General features: G+C 37.2%; 1 protein-coding gene across 1 annotated transcript in view; it reads left to right on the top strand.

Moving 5' to 3' along the window:
• ANO3 (anoctamin 3) overlaps positions 1-14,497 on the top strand; it is a 529,603-nt gene that overhangs the window by 494,685 nt on the left and 20,421 nt on the right. The window contains exons 21-24 of the mRNA XM_023550773.2: positions 129-186; positions 7,096-7,193; positions 10,034-10,167; positions 11,070-11,222. Of these exons, the coding sequence (XP_023406541.1) occupies positions 129-186; positions 7,096-7,193; positions 10,034-10,167; positions 11,070-11,222 (443 nt within the window). The remainder of the gene's footprint in view (positions 1-128; positions 187-7,095; positions 7,194-10,033; positions 10,168-11,069; positions 11,223-14,497) is intronic.

Below are 14,497 nucleotides of genomic sequence, written 5' to 3'. Positions count from 1 at the left end.
CTGAGGACAAGTTGCACTGGTGACCATTGATATCTACCCACATATGCACTTGCTGTGATGTATTACAAGATGTTCTTCAGTCATTTCCACATAAATGCTAATGAATAATTAAAAATGCCTTTTTACAGATTTGTAGGCCACCCAGGAAATTACAATAAACTTTTCAACCGGTGGAGACTGGAGGAAGTAAGTGACCATGTGAGGGTGGGTGTGGGGATGGATCTGAATATGGAATAGTGACTGTGGGAAGAGGGGTGGGGGACAAGAAGTGAGAAAGCAGTACAGGGAATTTCAGGCATGCTGAAGACATGTTTTTGGTAGAGAAGAATTCCTAGGAGCTCAAAAATGAAGGAACTACATCTTTCAGTAAAAAGAGGGGCCAGCTGAAATGTTAAACCCCAAAAATCTGAGCTCAGCTTTCATTAATTTTATATCCCATCCATTTCTTCCATTCATAGATCCCAGGGATTTAACTCCAGGAATTTTCCTCTCTTTGGAAACTCTTATTATCTATTGCATGGATTTTCAAACTGTGAAAATATGTTAGGTTTTGCTTTAAACAGTGGAAACTTTTTTCCAAAAAAAAAAAAAATCTTACTTGAAATTCCAATATATAAAATATGTAAGTGTGTCTGCCTCAGGGTCATATTTATTGACTATATATATATATATCATAAGAAAAAAAAAAAGCCTACCAGTGGTATTGCTAGGATACAGTGTAAGCATATTGTGTACTTTCACTGAGACTGACAAATTTTCTTCCAGAATACCAGCAAATCACCTATAGTGTTTGAATCTGCTTCCTTACACTTCTGCTGACCAAAAAATCTAGGTTTTTACCATCTTATAATTAAAAAGATACCTCATTTTGGTTTCATTTTCTTTACTTTCAAGTGAGATTGAGAATATTTTTTTATAAGTTTTTTGGCCATTTTATGTTGCGTGTGTGTGTGTGTGTGTGTATGTAAACTATTTCTTTCCATTCTCATTGAACTATTTTCCCCTGTCCTTGTAATTTGGAACCCTGGTGGTACAGTGATTAAAAAGCTCAGCTGCTAACCAAAAGGTCAACAGTTCTAACCCACCAGCCACTCCTCAGGAAAAAGATATGGCACATTGCTTCTGTAAAGATTTACAACCTTGGAAAAACTATGGGGCAGTTCTACTCTGTCCTATAGGGTCACCAGAAGTTGGAATTGACTAGATGACAATAGGTTTGGTTTTTGGTTTTGGCATTCATTTGTAAGCTAATTAAATTAGTCTCTAATCTTTAATATTTGATTCAGATATTTTTTCCGTTTTGTATTTTATGATTTTTTTAATAAAAATGTGTAACTTTTTCTAATAAAAATAATTTTTAATGATTTGAGGGATTTGCATCATGCCATAAAATATGTTTACCATTCTAGAATTAGAAGATAGATTGATAGCTATAGAGATATATAATCATCTGTAGGTTTTAGTAGTTTTATAATTTATTTTTTAATATTGATACCTCTAATCCATGTAGAGTTTATTTTAGTTTGGTGTAAGGACTAGTGAAGCTTTTTTTTCCTTTTTCTCCAATTGGCAGCCATGCATTTAATGAATAAAACATTTTTTACCCAGTGAGACAAGACTCTGGGTTTATCATATCATCCATCTGGTGATTGTGTCTATTTCTGGATTCCATTCTCTCTCATTGGTCAGGTTGTCTATTCCTTCTCTAGTTCAAAATTGATTTAATTATTTTAATGTAAAGTACATTTTAATATCTGGTGAGATTAGTAGGAGATTATAATTTAGAAAGAAACTAAGAAACTGTTTCCTGAAAAAAATTGAGAGGAAGATATTTCCCATCTCTATCTAAAAATTCCCTCAAAATAAGGGGGACCTTATTTGTGGGGTCTCCCCAGAGCCTTCTAGTAATTAATTGGAATACAAAGAGAAAACCTAAAACTTCCTATGAACTTTATATAATATGCTTTATAATTAGAGGGACCTAAAATTTGAAAAAAAAAAAAAAATTTTTTTTTTTTTTTAGGCTCAAATGTTAACTTCGCTACTTTCTAATTCTTTGCCCTTGATCTAACCCCTTGGATTATCTGCTTCCTCATCTGTAAACTGGCAGTGGTAATACTTGGGTTGCAAGGCTTTTTATAGACAAGAGATAATTTACATAACACTGCTAGTAATGCCTCTGGACTGTGGTAGGCACGCTATATGTTGTAGCTGACGTGTCAATGCTAGATCTCCACAGGTAGGTGGGGATCATTCTATCTGCCAAAGACACACCAAGGCCTTTCATAATCCTAGGACCGCTTAGAAGTCCCCAAATCCAACTTGCAGTTGTCTTTCATGGCCCAGAATTACAACCATTTCTGCTTGAAGGCTATTCATCCACCCAGTTTAGGACCCAAGGCTTTCTTTTTTCTAGGAACGTTCAGCTGGAGTTAGAAAGGGGAGGAGAGGGAACAGAGCAGTTGCAGCAGGAAGACTTTTGTATTGATGCCATTGTTGGGGCTGCTTCCACCAATAACTTTGCTTAATTGGATATTCTTGCTCTTAATTGTGAAATTATTGAAAGTCATGGTTCATCCTGAAACTCCCAAGGTGGTAATTATAATACCAGTGTCAGTATACAGGTTTCATAACCACCCTAGACATTTTCCATATTATGTATGAGATATGTGGTGGCCGTATTTTCTAACAGAAGATTGCTTATTTAGAAATATACATATAAATCATGAAATTTAAAACATGGGATTGTGATACCCATTGCTGTTGAGTCGATTCCAACTCATAGTGACCCTATAAAACAGAGTAGAACTGCCCCATGGGATTTCCAAGGAGTGGCTGGTGGATTTGAATTGCCGACGTTTTGGTAAACAGCTGAGCTCTTAACCACTGCGCCACCAGGAAAGTCCCATGAGTGAAGGTATACAAAGTATGCATAATGTAAAATAAGAATGAGGTTCTCTGAATTCATTCAGTCAACTAACATTTATTGAAACCTACTATCCCTCTCCTCTGCTGGGCATAAAAATGAAGATGTCCCTATCCCTTCCTTGAAGATTTTAATAGTCTTGAGGATACACCATGAAGTGTAACAAATGGTTCCTGTTTGGAGTCTAACAGAATACATTGCAGTTCTGCCCTACTCAGATTCATGGTCTTAATATCCCTAAGCTTCACATTCTCCTTTTATAAACAGGCACTAAGAATAATTGTCTCAATAGTATTGATGACAGGCAGATTATATAGGATTGTGTATGTTAAATCCCTGGTACAATTTATGGTAGCCATTATAAAGAGAGAAAAAAAGTGCTATGATTTTGTTTAGAACATTTACAAATTTGCTATACTAGACTTGTGAATGTCATGTAATAGTTATATAGTATCTCACATAAGTATTTTATGTAAATTTAATGCAAAATGTTTTTAATATGTAAACAGACATAAAATTTATGCTACACAGAAGTTTTTGAGAGTCTGCCCCCCTCTCACGTAACGGTGCCCTTGAACTAAATCTAGCTCTTCTATTTAGGTGTCCCTGACTTACAACATATTTGAGTTATGGTGACTTTTTACTTCCAACCGTCTGTGGTTTTCTTTTTTTTTTGTACATCTTATCAGTAGTAGTATGTACTACATATAATGTTGCAGTGCATAATTTGCTGATGTTATCATTCTCAGGTATTTACATGCAGATGTTTAATGTTATGATTTATAAAAATACTGATAATAAAAGGCAATAATAATAAAAACTAAAAAAAAAGCAAGGTATTCAACTTACGTCAGAACCGACTTGTAACAGAGTCGTCGGAATGGAAAGCCATTGTAAACTGGGGACTGCTTGTACTCTAAAATCCGTTTGATAAAAAGAACCTACCCTTAGAATGAGTAAAAGAGTGGGGGATGAGGGGACAAGTGGCCCAGGATATCATATTCACTGCATTTATTGCTTTTTAGTTGTCACCAATTATTTCTAAGTGCTCTACATATATTAACTCATTTAATCTTCACAATTCTATTATTACCCCTATTTAACAGATAAGTAAACCAAGGCATAGAGAAGTTTTATAATTTGCTTACAATTACGGAAAGATAGTAAATAAATCAATGAAGTTAAAATTCAAACCTAGGCAGTCTAGCTTGGATCTAGGCTTTGAGACTACACTTTTCAACCATGTTTGGGATACCATAGAGGAACAATGGAAGAGAAAATGGAAATTGATTTCTTTTTTTTTGGAAATTGATTTTGCTAAAAAATTAAAGAAAAAAATTGCCATTGAGTTGATTCTTGGCAATCGCGTGTGCATCAGAGTAGAACTGTGCTTCGTAGGGCTTTCGATAGCTGATGTTTTGAAAGTGGATCACTAGTGATTTCTTCTGAGGTGAGCCTGGCTGGACTCGAACCATTAGCCTTTCAGTTAGCAGCTGCACACTTAACAATTTGTGCTACCCAGAAGATATTGTGGACTGATTATTTCTGTCTCACACATGTAAATGGGATTTAGGACAAACATACCAATGCAGATCAAGTGAAAGAAACAAGAGTGTTCAAGTCTGATTGTCCTGCCTGCCAGTTAGCTTAATCGACACTCATATCAACAGGTTGTCACAAGAAGTAGTAAATAAGAATATATGTGAAAGTACCCAGCTTTGACTTGTCCAAGGTCATGTGATTTTGAGTGATTCAGTGAGAATGATAACTTTGGTCTCCTGCCCCTCATCTCATTGTAAGTATGGATTCCTTTTTACCAAAGGGATTTTAAAGTATTGAACGGCTGGAATTAGTTTAAAGGCATCGTTATGTGAGATGGGGACCAAAACCAAACCAAATCCATTGCCACTGAGTCGATTCTGACTCATAGCAACCCTACGGGACAGAGTAGAACTGTCTCAGAGGATTTCCAACGAGTGGCTGATGGACTCCAACTGCCGACCTTTTGGTTAGCTCTTAACCACTGTGCCACAAGGGCTCCAAGACGGGGACAAATCCTCAAAAATTGTTGGATCCCTTTCTCTTCCTTACAAATTACAAAGTTATAAAGGCTCAATGGTAACAAAGTTGTAAGTGGTCTGTCTCTCAGCTTCCCTACTTTGGCCTCCTCTTTATGGGGAGTGATCCAATTGCATGATACTATGATTGTCCTCTTTTTCTCTTCCCATGTAATAATTGGCACGTACTAAATCTAGCCTTTTGAGGCACCAAACCCATTTGGTAAATAGAATTTGTACTTAGTATGATGTAATATAGCAGGGGATAATGGTTCGGCCAAAGCTTTCATTCTCACAACTCGAGTCAACATTGCATGACCTTGAACAAGTCAGTTTGCTTCTTTTAGTATCTGTATAAACTGAAGAGCTTCATTTTACAGCTGTGATCTGTGATCTGCCACTGTAACTGGGTAATCATTCTGCATTCTACTGAACTCACCCATAGGATATATGTGGCAGAGTGCAGCGGTCTTAAATTCATCCTAGGAAGAAGTAACAAGCTAGGATGGGAGAATTAGACCTCTCCACACAATAAAAATGACTATTGGCAAACCTGCTCTCTAACTCTGATCAGAGTCTTAAGTTACTGGGCTGGAACAAGAAAAGCAGGCTCTTTGTGTCCTAATTATTTGTTCCCTTTGAAGTCCCACTGGTACCAATTTGATAGAAATAGAAACTGTGGATCAAAGCTGTAGAGAAGACCATTGTCCTTCAGAGCAGGTCCTGAACCCATTTTTAAAGAAACAGACCCATATTTCCCCACCCCTATGACTTATATAGGGTAAAGTTTTCAAGCACAACACATCAATTACAATTTTGATTGTAATCACATTTTTGTTTATGTGGGTTTGTAATACAACTTTTATTGAAAATTTAAATAGCAAAGAAGCACACAGAAGGAAAAATTGTGGTCATGCTTTTCTCATTTTAAAATATATTACAATAGATGTAGATACTCCTTTCACCAAGATACATGCACTTTCCCATCTTGAGAGTGGGCTATACTTAGAGACTCACTTCCAAAGAACATAATAACCTGTTGCCATCAAGTTAATTCTGACTCATTGTTATCCTATAGGATAGAGTGGAACTGTCTGCTAGGGTTTCCAAGGAGCAGCTGGTGGACTTGTCTGTTGGCCTTCTGGTTAGCAACCTGAGCCTTAGCCACTGCGCCAAAGAACATAATAGGGAAAGAGAACAAAATAATAACTTTACAGTGGAAAATCTGACAAAGAGTACATTAATCGAGTGATAAAGGTTAACATCAGCAGTGATGGTATGTGGCTATCCTGTAGCCCCCAATATGATGTGATGTGATCTTCCTCCCCATAATCCCAGTCTAAATATGAGAAAAGTATCAGGCAACACAAACCGAGGGACATTTCACAGGATACCTGTCCAGCAGTCCTCAAAATTGTCAAGGTCATGAAAAGCAAGGAAAGACTGAGAAATTAGAGGAAACTGGGAATGTATGACAACTAAATGCAATGTGGTACCCTGATTTGAATCCTAGAACAGAAAAAGGACACTAATGGAAAAAGTGGTGAAATCCAAGTAAAGTTTGAAATTTAGTTAATAGTATTCTAATATTAATTTTTTAGCTTTAGCCAATATACCATGGTAATATCAGATGTTATCAATGGAGGAAATTAAGTGAGGAGTGTTTGTGAACTCTCTGCACTGTCTTTGTAAATTTTCTATAGATCTAAAATTATTCCAAAATAAAAAAGTCATTTAAAAAGGAACGTATTATAAGCATTTGCCATACAATTAAATAGTTGTGTATCACAACCTCATTGCTAAGTGATATATAATGTTCCATAACATCCATTCATTGTGACCATTCCTAACACAGATCTTGGCAGTTAGTAAGTGCTTGAAAAATATTAGGTTTGTTTTTATAGCTGTTGTAATTTTGATCAGTATGCTATTATCAGTATTAGAAACTTCCCCATCAAGTGTCCTCCCGCATGCTGTGTCCTTGCTTTTATTTTCTGTATGCACTGAGATAGTGCTGCTTGACTTTAGACTTTACTGTTCAGTTTGAAGGCAGTGATATTTAAGCCACTTTGGAAGAGCAGAATCATGATTGTTTTTATTGTTACGTTCCAGTGTCATCCTAGTGGCTGTTTGATAGACCTCTGCCTCCAGATGGGTGTTATCATGTTTTTGAAGCAAATATGGAATAACTTCATGGAACTGGGATACCCGTGAGCACTTTATTTTTAATCTTGCCATGTATACAGTTACAAAGAAGAAAGATGGAGGTAGTGTGAATAGCTCTTAAGAATTTGGGCTTGGTAATTAGACAGATGAGGGTTCATTTCCTACTCTGCTCTTTACTAAATGTGTGACCATGCATAAGTCAACAACCTTTCTGAGCCTAAGTTTTCACATCTCTAAAAGGGTATCAACTGCTGTATCTACCTTAACAACTGTTGGAGGGATTAAAGGAAATAATGAATGTAGAGTAACTGACACTCTCCTCAATACATTAAGACCCTTGTTGCTGTTATTACAACGTTATTGTCTGATTCAGAATGGCCAATACCAGTCCATTTCAGCTCACTAGTGCCTGGTATATAAGTGTTTATGCGTTCCATTTCATTTTTGATAACTTCCGATTTTCCTAGAGTCATACTTCATACATTCCATGTTCCTATTATTAATGGATGTTTGCAGCTGTTTCTTCTCATTTTGAGTCATGCCACATCAGCAAATGAAGGTCCCAAAAGCTTGACTCCATTCGTGCCATTAAGGTCAACTCTACTATGAGGAGTAAACTTTCCTCCAATTGTATTTTGAGTGCCTTCCAACGTGAGAGACTTATCCTCCGGCACTACATCAGACAATGTTCCACTGCTATTCATAAGGTTTTCGCTAGTCAATTTTTTCAGAAGTAGAATGCAAGATCCTTCTTCCTAGTCTCTCTTAGTCTGGAAGCTCAGGTGAAACCTTGCCAACAAGGGTGACCCTGCTGGTATTTGAAATACTGGTGACAAAACTTCACAGCAACAGGCAAGCCACCACAGTACGACGAACTGACAGACACGTAGACAGCCATAGAGTGTCCTGTTAAGTTTGCCATTGTTGTTAGTTGCCATTGAGTTGATTCCAACTGACAGCAACCCCATGTGTGCAGGGTAGAACTGCTCCCCCCATAGGGTTTTCAATTCTGACCTTTCAGGAGCAGATCACCAAGGCTGTCTTGCAAAGTGCCTCTACAGTCAGTCTTTTGTTTTAGAGTTTTAGAACATAAACTTTGGAATTACCCAGATCTGGTTGAAATTTTTGCTCAGTCACTTGATAAATTTGCTTATAATTTAGTTGGCCTGTTTGGGTCATAATTTTTTTCATTTGTGAATTAGGGAATTTATGAAGATTAAATGTTATGATCCAATGGTTTTTAAAGCTTTATCAATAAATGATGGAACCTTATTGTAAAGAGATTTTTATACAAATCCTCAATATTCAGAGCAAATTAAAGCAAATCTCTTCTAATCAAAGAGAAATGAGGGGATGGAAAATCAGGGTGCTGTGTCCATTCTTCGTATCCCTTAGGCTCTCTTCTTGGCTCACGCCTATGAAACATAGGACCTGGAGAACATCATTCAAAAATACTTGAGGTAATCAGATATCAAGTGCTTAGCACAGGATCTGATACGCTATGAGTTCTTCATAAGTATCATCAAGATGGTATAGCAGTCATTATAGTATTCAGAGTGGTTCTTATTGTTATCATTATCCGTGGGCTTCTAATCACACCATGCACTTCGTACAGCCCATTTTCACTGTGGCCTGGACCAAGTGGTCAGCCTGATTGCATGTATCATTTCCCAAAGGGACAATGACTGCAGACATCCTGCTGGTATTTTTTCCCGATACCTGGGCAAAGGCCTTGTTGTAGAAGATTTACCAGGAGAGGACCAGTCCCTAAAACAATGATTTTCAAATATTTAAACTACAAGTCTCTTTCTTCAAGCAAAATCTTAAGCAGAATCCAAATAAATAAAATAGAAAAAAAAAGCAGAATTGATCAAATTCCAACCTCCAGCCCCTTTTTCGTCTTCACGGGGGTTGCAGAGATGACCTCCATAAACTGTACTTTGAAGCACTGCCTGTCATTTTAGTCTCTCACGGTTGCTTTTGAAATTCCCACTGAAGCTCCAGGTTCATGATTAATTCAAATTGAGAGCTGGGTACTTTTCACTGAGTCCTGTGAGATTTACTTCATTCTAGAGGTAATTTTCATCCAACTGTTAAAATAAATCATTGCCCAGAAGCCCGCAATATATGTATAACACAATTCTTTCTGAGTCACATATTTTAAGACTGTCCCCGGGCCAGGGCAAGAGTATTAGTACTGCTTTTCCAAGTCTAAGAAATGGGCTCATAGATGCAGATCCATTGCCTAATAATTGTTGTTCACTATCTTGGAAGAGAAGGAACCCTGGTGGTACAGCGGTTAAAGCACCCGGCTGCTAACCAAAAATGTCGGCGGTTTGAAACCACCAGCCACTCTGTGGGAGAAAGATGTGACTGTGTGCTTCCGTAAAGATTTACAGCCTTGGAAACCATTTGGGGCAGTTATACCCTGTCCTATAGGGTCACTATGAGTAGGAATTGACTCCACAGCAGTGGATGGGTGAGATCTTAGCAGAATGTTATCACAAAAGCTCAAGCATTTAATGTTTATAGACTCAGAGAGGTGAAATGACTTTCTTAAGGTCACACGGATAATGCGTTGCACGGTGGGAACTAGAGCATAAGTCTGTTGAAAACCTATTTATTAAATGTGGAACATGATTTTATTCATGTTTTAAGAGTGGAGCCCAGGAAGTTTGGTTTATGAGCAATAAAGATGTCAGATCAAAATCACAAGAGGTGGAGTAGAAATTTATGTTTTAAACAGATGAAAGTTGAGAACTTGCAAGTATGCTAAGTGTATTCCCAGGGTAGTTGATGTTTTTTGTTTCCTGAAACGCTATAAATTGTCAATCACATGCTTAAAAAAAATGTTCAAAAGCTCTTGGGCGGCTCTGTGATTTAGGCTGATCCAGAACTGGTGGTCAAGACATAAAATCAAGCGAGGAATACAAGACGCATCCTTGCCTCAGTGGGAGAACGACTGGAATCTGCAACCCATGAATATTCACGGACTGATGGATGAGTACTTAGAAATGGGTAAGGGAAAGCAAAAAGCCTGAATGGGGCTATTTAGCCTTCATGGTACTCTCTTTCTACTTCACGTGAGATTTTTTTAAATTAAAAAAAAAAAAAAAAGGATCTCCTCATTTCCAAACCCAAGCATTTGGAAACACATCTGCACTCTTATCTCGACAGAGCTAGAGAAAGCATTAAAACAGTGCCCTTGGGAAGCTCAATGTTTGTCCTCTGAGAGCTGTAACATCTGTCCCAGAAAGAAGGTTTCCTCCACAGTGGGAAATCTAGCTTTTGAGAAAATGTTTTGAAGAAATAAAATTGGGCAGATTCAATTCCCATGTTAAGAAACTTACCATCACACCTAAATAAAGCAATAATTCCTTTTTAGAATAAATCTTTGCAGAGTGCCATTCTGAGTTTTGGTTTATTCGAGAAGCTTACTTACTTATATTAAGAAAATAAAGATTTGCATTTCGGTCCTTAGAGCCACTGTGTGTTTCCTTGATATTTGCTTTCCTCTAGCCTTAGTTTTCTCATCCATAAAAAAGAGAGGTCAGAATTAGCTGTCTCAGATCTTTCCAGGGTTAAATATTTTTCTTTAAAGCCTTCTTGCCCCCTCCACCCCCTTTCCTTTATGCTGCATGGCTGCATGGTATAGACAGGAAAGCCCATAAACATTCCACCCACGCAGATCTGAGTTTGGATGCAGGTTCTAAAATTTTCTCACTATCTATTCTTTGGTAAGTTTACTAAACATATTTCAGCTATAGTTTCTTCAAGTGTAAAATGAGATAAGCATATTTACTTTGTAGGAATGTTGAAAGGATTAAGGGCAATTGATGTAAAGCGTCTAATTTGGCCCAAAGAAGCCACTCATGAAATGATACTGTTCATATTAATTTTCTAACGCTCTCATTTTACAGTTTTGCAGTTTGGCTTTACCACCATTTTTGTTGCGGCTTTTCCTCTGGCCCCTCTGTTGGCTTTGTTAAACAATATTATTGAAATCAGGCTGGATGCATACAAATTTGTCACCCAGTGGCGGAGGCCTCTGCCAGCCCGAGCAACTGATATTGGTAAGATTCTAAAATTAAATGGTCTTTGCATTGCTAAGTCCAAGAGGTGACTTGATCTCACTTGGGTACCACTTGGATTTCTATTGCCAGAACTTTCTTTCAGCCTCAACAAAATTAAGCAGCTTTAGGAAAGGAATGGAATGAATACCAACTTAATTGGGATGATTTCTGGTAGGAAACTGCTCTCTTATAAATTTCAAACTTGAGCTGTGAAAACACTTTTGCAAACCAAAAGCTTCAATCAATTTAAATAACATAATGCATGTGCTCTTTTCCACATAGAATTTGAATACTCTTATGTACTATATTATGATAGCCATTTCTAGAATTCGTTGAAGAATATTTCTGCTAAAAAGTGTATTTAAAGGGTCACAGAAACTGATACTTCTTGGACATAACTAATCACCTCACAAAATTAGTTATGTCTTGGTTTGAAGACTTAAGATCATAGTCTCATAGAACAACTTGGTCAATTGGCATAATATAGTCTGTAAAGTTTATATTCTACATCCTAATCTGGTGAGTAGTGTCTGGGATCGTAATAGCTTTCAAGTGCCCATCTAAGATACAACTGTTGGTCTCTGTTCATCTGGAGCAAAAGAAAAAAGAGGAAACCCAATACTCAGAAAAGGAACCAGTCTACAGGACTGTCTACTTGAACCAGGGCCTCCTCTACCTTGAGACCTAAAGAACTAGATGGTGCCCGAATACCAATACTGAATGTTCTAATCAGGACAATAGATGGATCCTAATAGAAAGGGGAAAAAAATGTGGAACAGAACTTCAAATTTTCAAAAAATCCAGACTTACTGGATCCACTGAAACAGGAGGAAGCCTGAGACTGTTACTCTGAGATATTCTTTAAACCTTGTACCAAAACTACCCTCTCAAGTCACCTTCTAGCTAAATAGAAAGTTAGTCCATAAAGTAAGAATATCACCTTTGAGTACTGTGCTCTTTTTAAAAAACCACCTATATGAGACTAAATGGTCAATAGGTACTTTAAAGCATAGATGATAAAGTTGGAGAGCTCTGAAACCAGGTTAATGGGAGCAGAGTAAGTAGAACTGAAATAATGAGAATGTTGACACAATGTGAAAAATGTAACCAGTATCACTGGACAACATGTGTAGAAATTGTTAATTGGGAACCTGTTTTGCTGTGTATACTTCCACCAAAAATACAATGAAATATTATTTTTTTTAATGTATTTAATCTAATTGTGTGCCCTAATATACCCAGAAATTGTTGTTTTTATCCTCACAACTCCAAAATACAAAAGCGTTCTTTTTACTTTCTTTTTCTGGTACAATGTCAAAGAACTTAATTTTTTCCTGAAAAAAAAAAAATACAGCGATACCAACTCTTTATAGAAAGTTAAGAAGAGAAAAGTAAAAATATATACATAAATAAAAAAAAAAAAGCAACCAAGAAAAACCAGTATTATACTTTAATGACCAGTCTTCCTGTCTTTCTATACGTGCAGGCACATACACACACAGTCAAGTTTGTGTCAGTAGGTTTCTAATAAACATGTGATTTCATGAACTTCTTCATAACTGAAAAATATCATACATATCTTTCCATGTTAATAAATGTAGATCTGCCTCATTCTTTATAATTGCTGCATAGATTTTTATTTTACGTTGTGTCATTTTTTTTAAATCGATCCTCTACCTGGCTATGTTTGAATTCCATCAATTCTTTGCTCTTATAAACAACACTGAGCTGAACATCTTCATACATGTATTTTATCTGATTATTTTCTCAGGATGAATTCCTAGAATGAAACTGTGTTAAAGACCATGTGCCTTTATATGAATAATAAAAAAAATGGGTATAGGCAAATTGGTATACGGGTAGGTACAGATGTGTACAGGGGTGAGAACACAAGTATCTATGTTGTTGTGGTTGTGGTTGTTAGATGCCATCGAGTCAGTTCCGACTCATAGTGACCCTATGTACAACAGACCTGAGCCATCATCACAATCGTTGTTATGCCGAAGCCCATTGTTGCCGCCACTGTGTCAATGCATCTCATTGAGGGTCTTCCTCTTTTTCGCTGATCCTCTACCAAGCTTGACGTCCTTCTCCAGAGACTGATCCCTCCTGATAACGTGTCCGAAGTATGTGAGACAAAGTCTAACAGTCTTTGCTTCAAAGGAACAATATGGTTCTACTTCCTCCAAGATAGATTTGTTTATTCTTTTGGCAGTCCATGGGATATTGAATATTCTTTACCAACAATAGAATTCAAAGGTATCAATTCTTCAGTCTTCCTTATTCATTGTCCAGCTTTAGCATACATATGAGGTGATTGAAAACACCATGGCTTGGGTTAGGCGCATCTTACTCTTCAAGATGACATCTTTACTTTTCAATACTTCAAAGAGGTCCTTTGCAGCAGATTTGCCCAAAGCAATGTGTCTTTTGATTTCTTGACTGCTGCTTCCATGGATGTTAATTGTGGATCCAGGTAAAATGAAATCCTTGACAACTTCAATCTTTTCTCCATTTTTCATGATGTGCTTATTGGTCCAGTTGTGAAGATTTCTGTTTTCTTTAGGTTGAAGTGTAATCCATACTGAAGGCTGTGGTCTTTAATCTTCATCAGTAAGTGCTTCAAGTCCTCTTCACTTTCAGCAAGCAAGGTTGTATCATCTGCATAATGGAGGTTGCTAATGAGCCTTCCTCCAATCCTGATGCCCATTCTTCATATAGTCTAGCTTCCCAGATTATTTGTTCAGCATGCAGAATGAATAGGCATGATGAAAGGATACAACCCTGATGCACATCTTTCCTGACTTTAAGCCACGCAGTATTTCCTTGTTCTGTTCAAACGACTGCCTCTTGATTCATGTACAGGTTCCTCATGAGCACAATTAAGTGTTCTGAAACTCCCATTCTTTGCAATGTTATCCATAATTTGTAATGATCCACAAAGTCAAATGCCTTTGCATAGTCAATAAGACACAGGTTAACATCCTTCTGGTATTCTCTGCTTTCAGCCAGGATCCATCTGACATCAGCAATGATGTTCCTGGCTCCACATCCTCTTCTGAACCCTGCTTGAATTTCTGGCAGTTCCCTGTCCATGTACTCCTGCAGCCTGTTTTGAATGATCTTCAGCAAAATTTTACTTAGCATGTGATATTAATGATATTGTTTGGTAATTTCTGCATTCAGTTGGATCACCTTTCTTTGGAATACGCATAAATATGGACCTCTTTCTGTCAGTTGTCCAGGTAGCTGCCTTGCAAATTTCTCGGCATAAA

The sequence above is a fragment of the Loxodonta africana genome, chromosome 7, assembly GCF_030014295.1.
Source record: "Loxodonta africana isolate mLoxAfr1 chromosome 7, mLoxAfr1.hap2, whole genome shotgun sequence".
In the NCBI taxonomy this organism is placed as follows: domain Eukaryota; kingdom Metazoa; phylum Chordata; class Mammalia; order Proboscidea; family Elephantidae; genus Loxodonta; species Loxodonta africana.
This window is presented reverse-complemented; position numbering and strand designations above follow the sequence as displayed.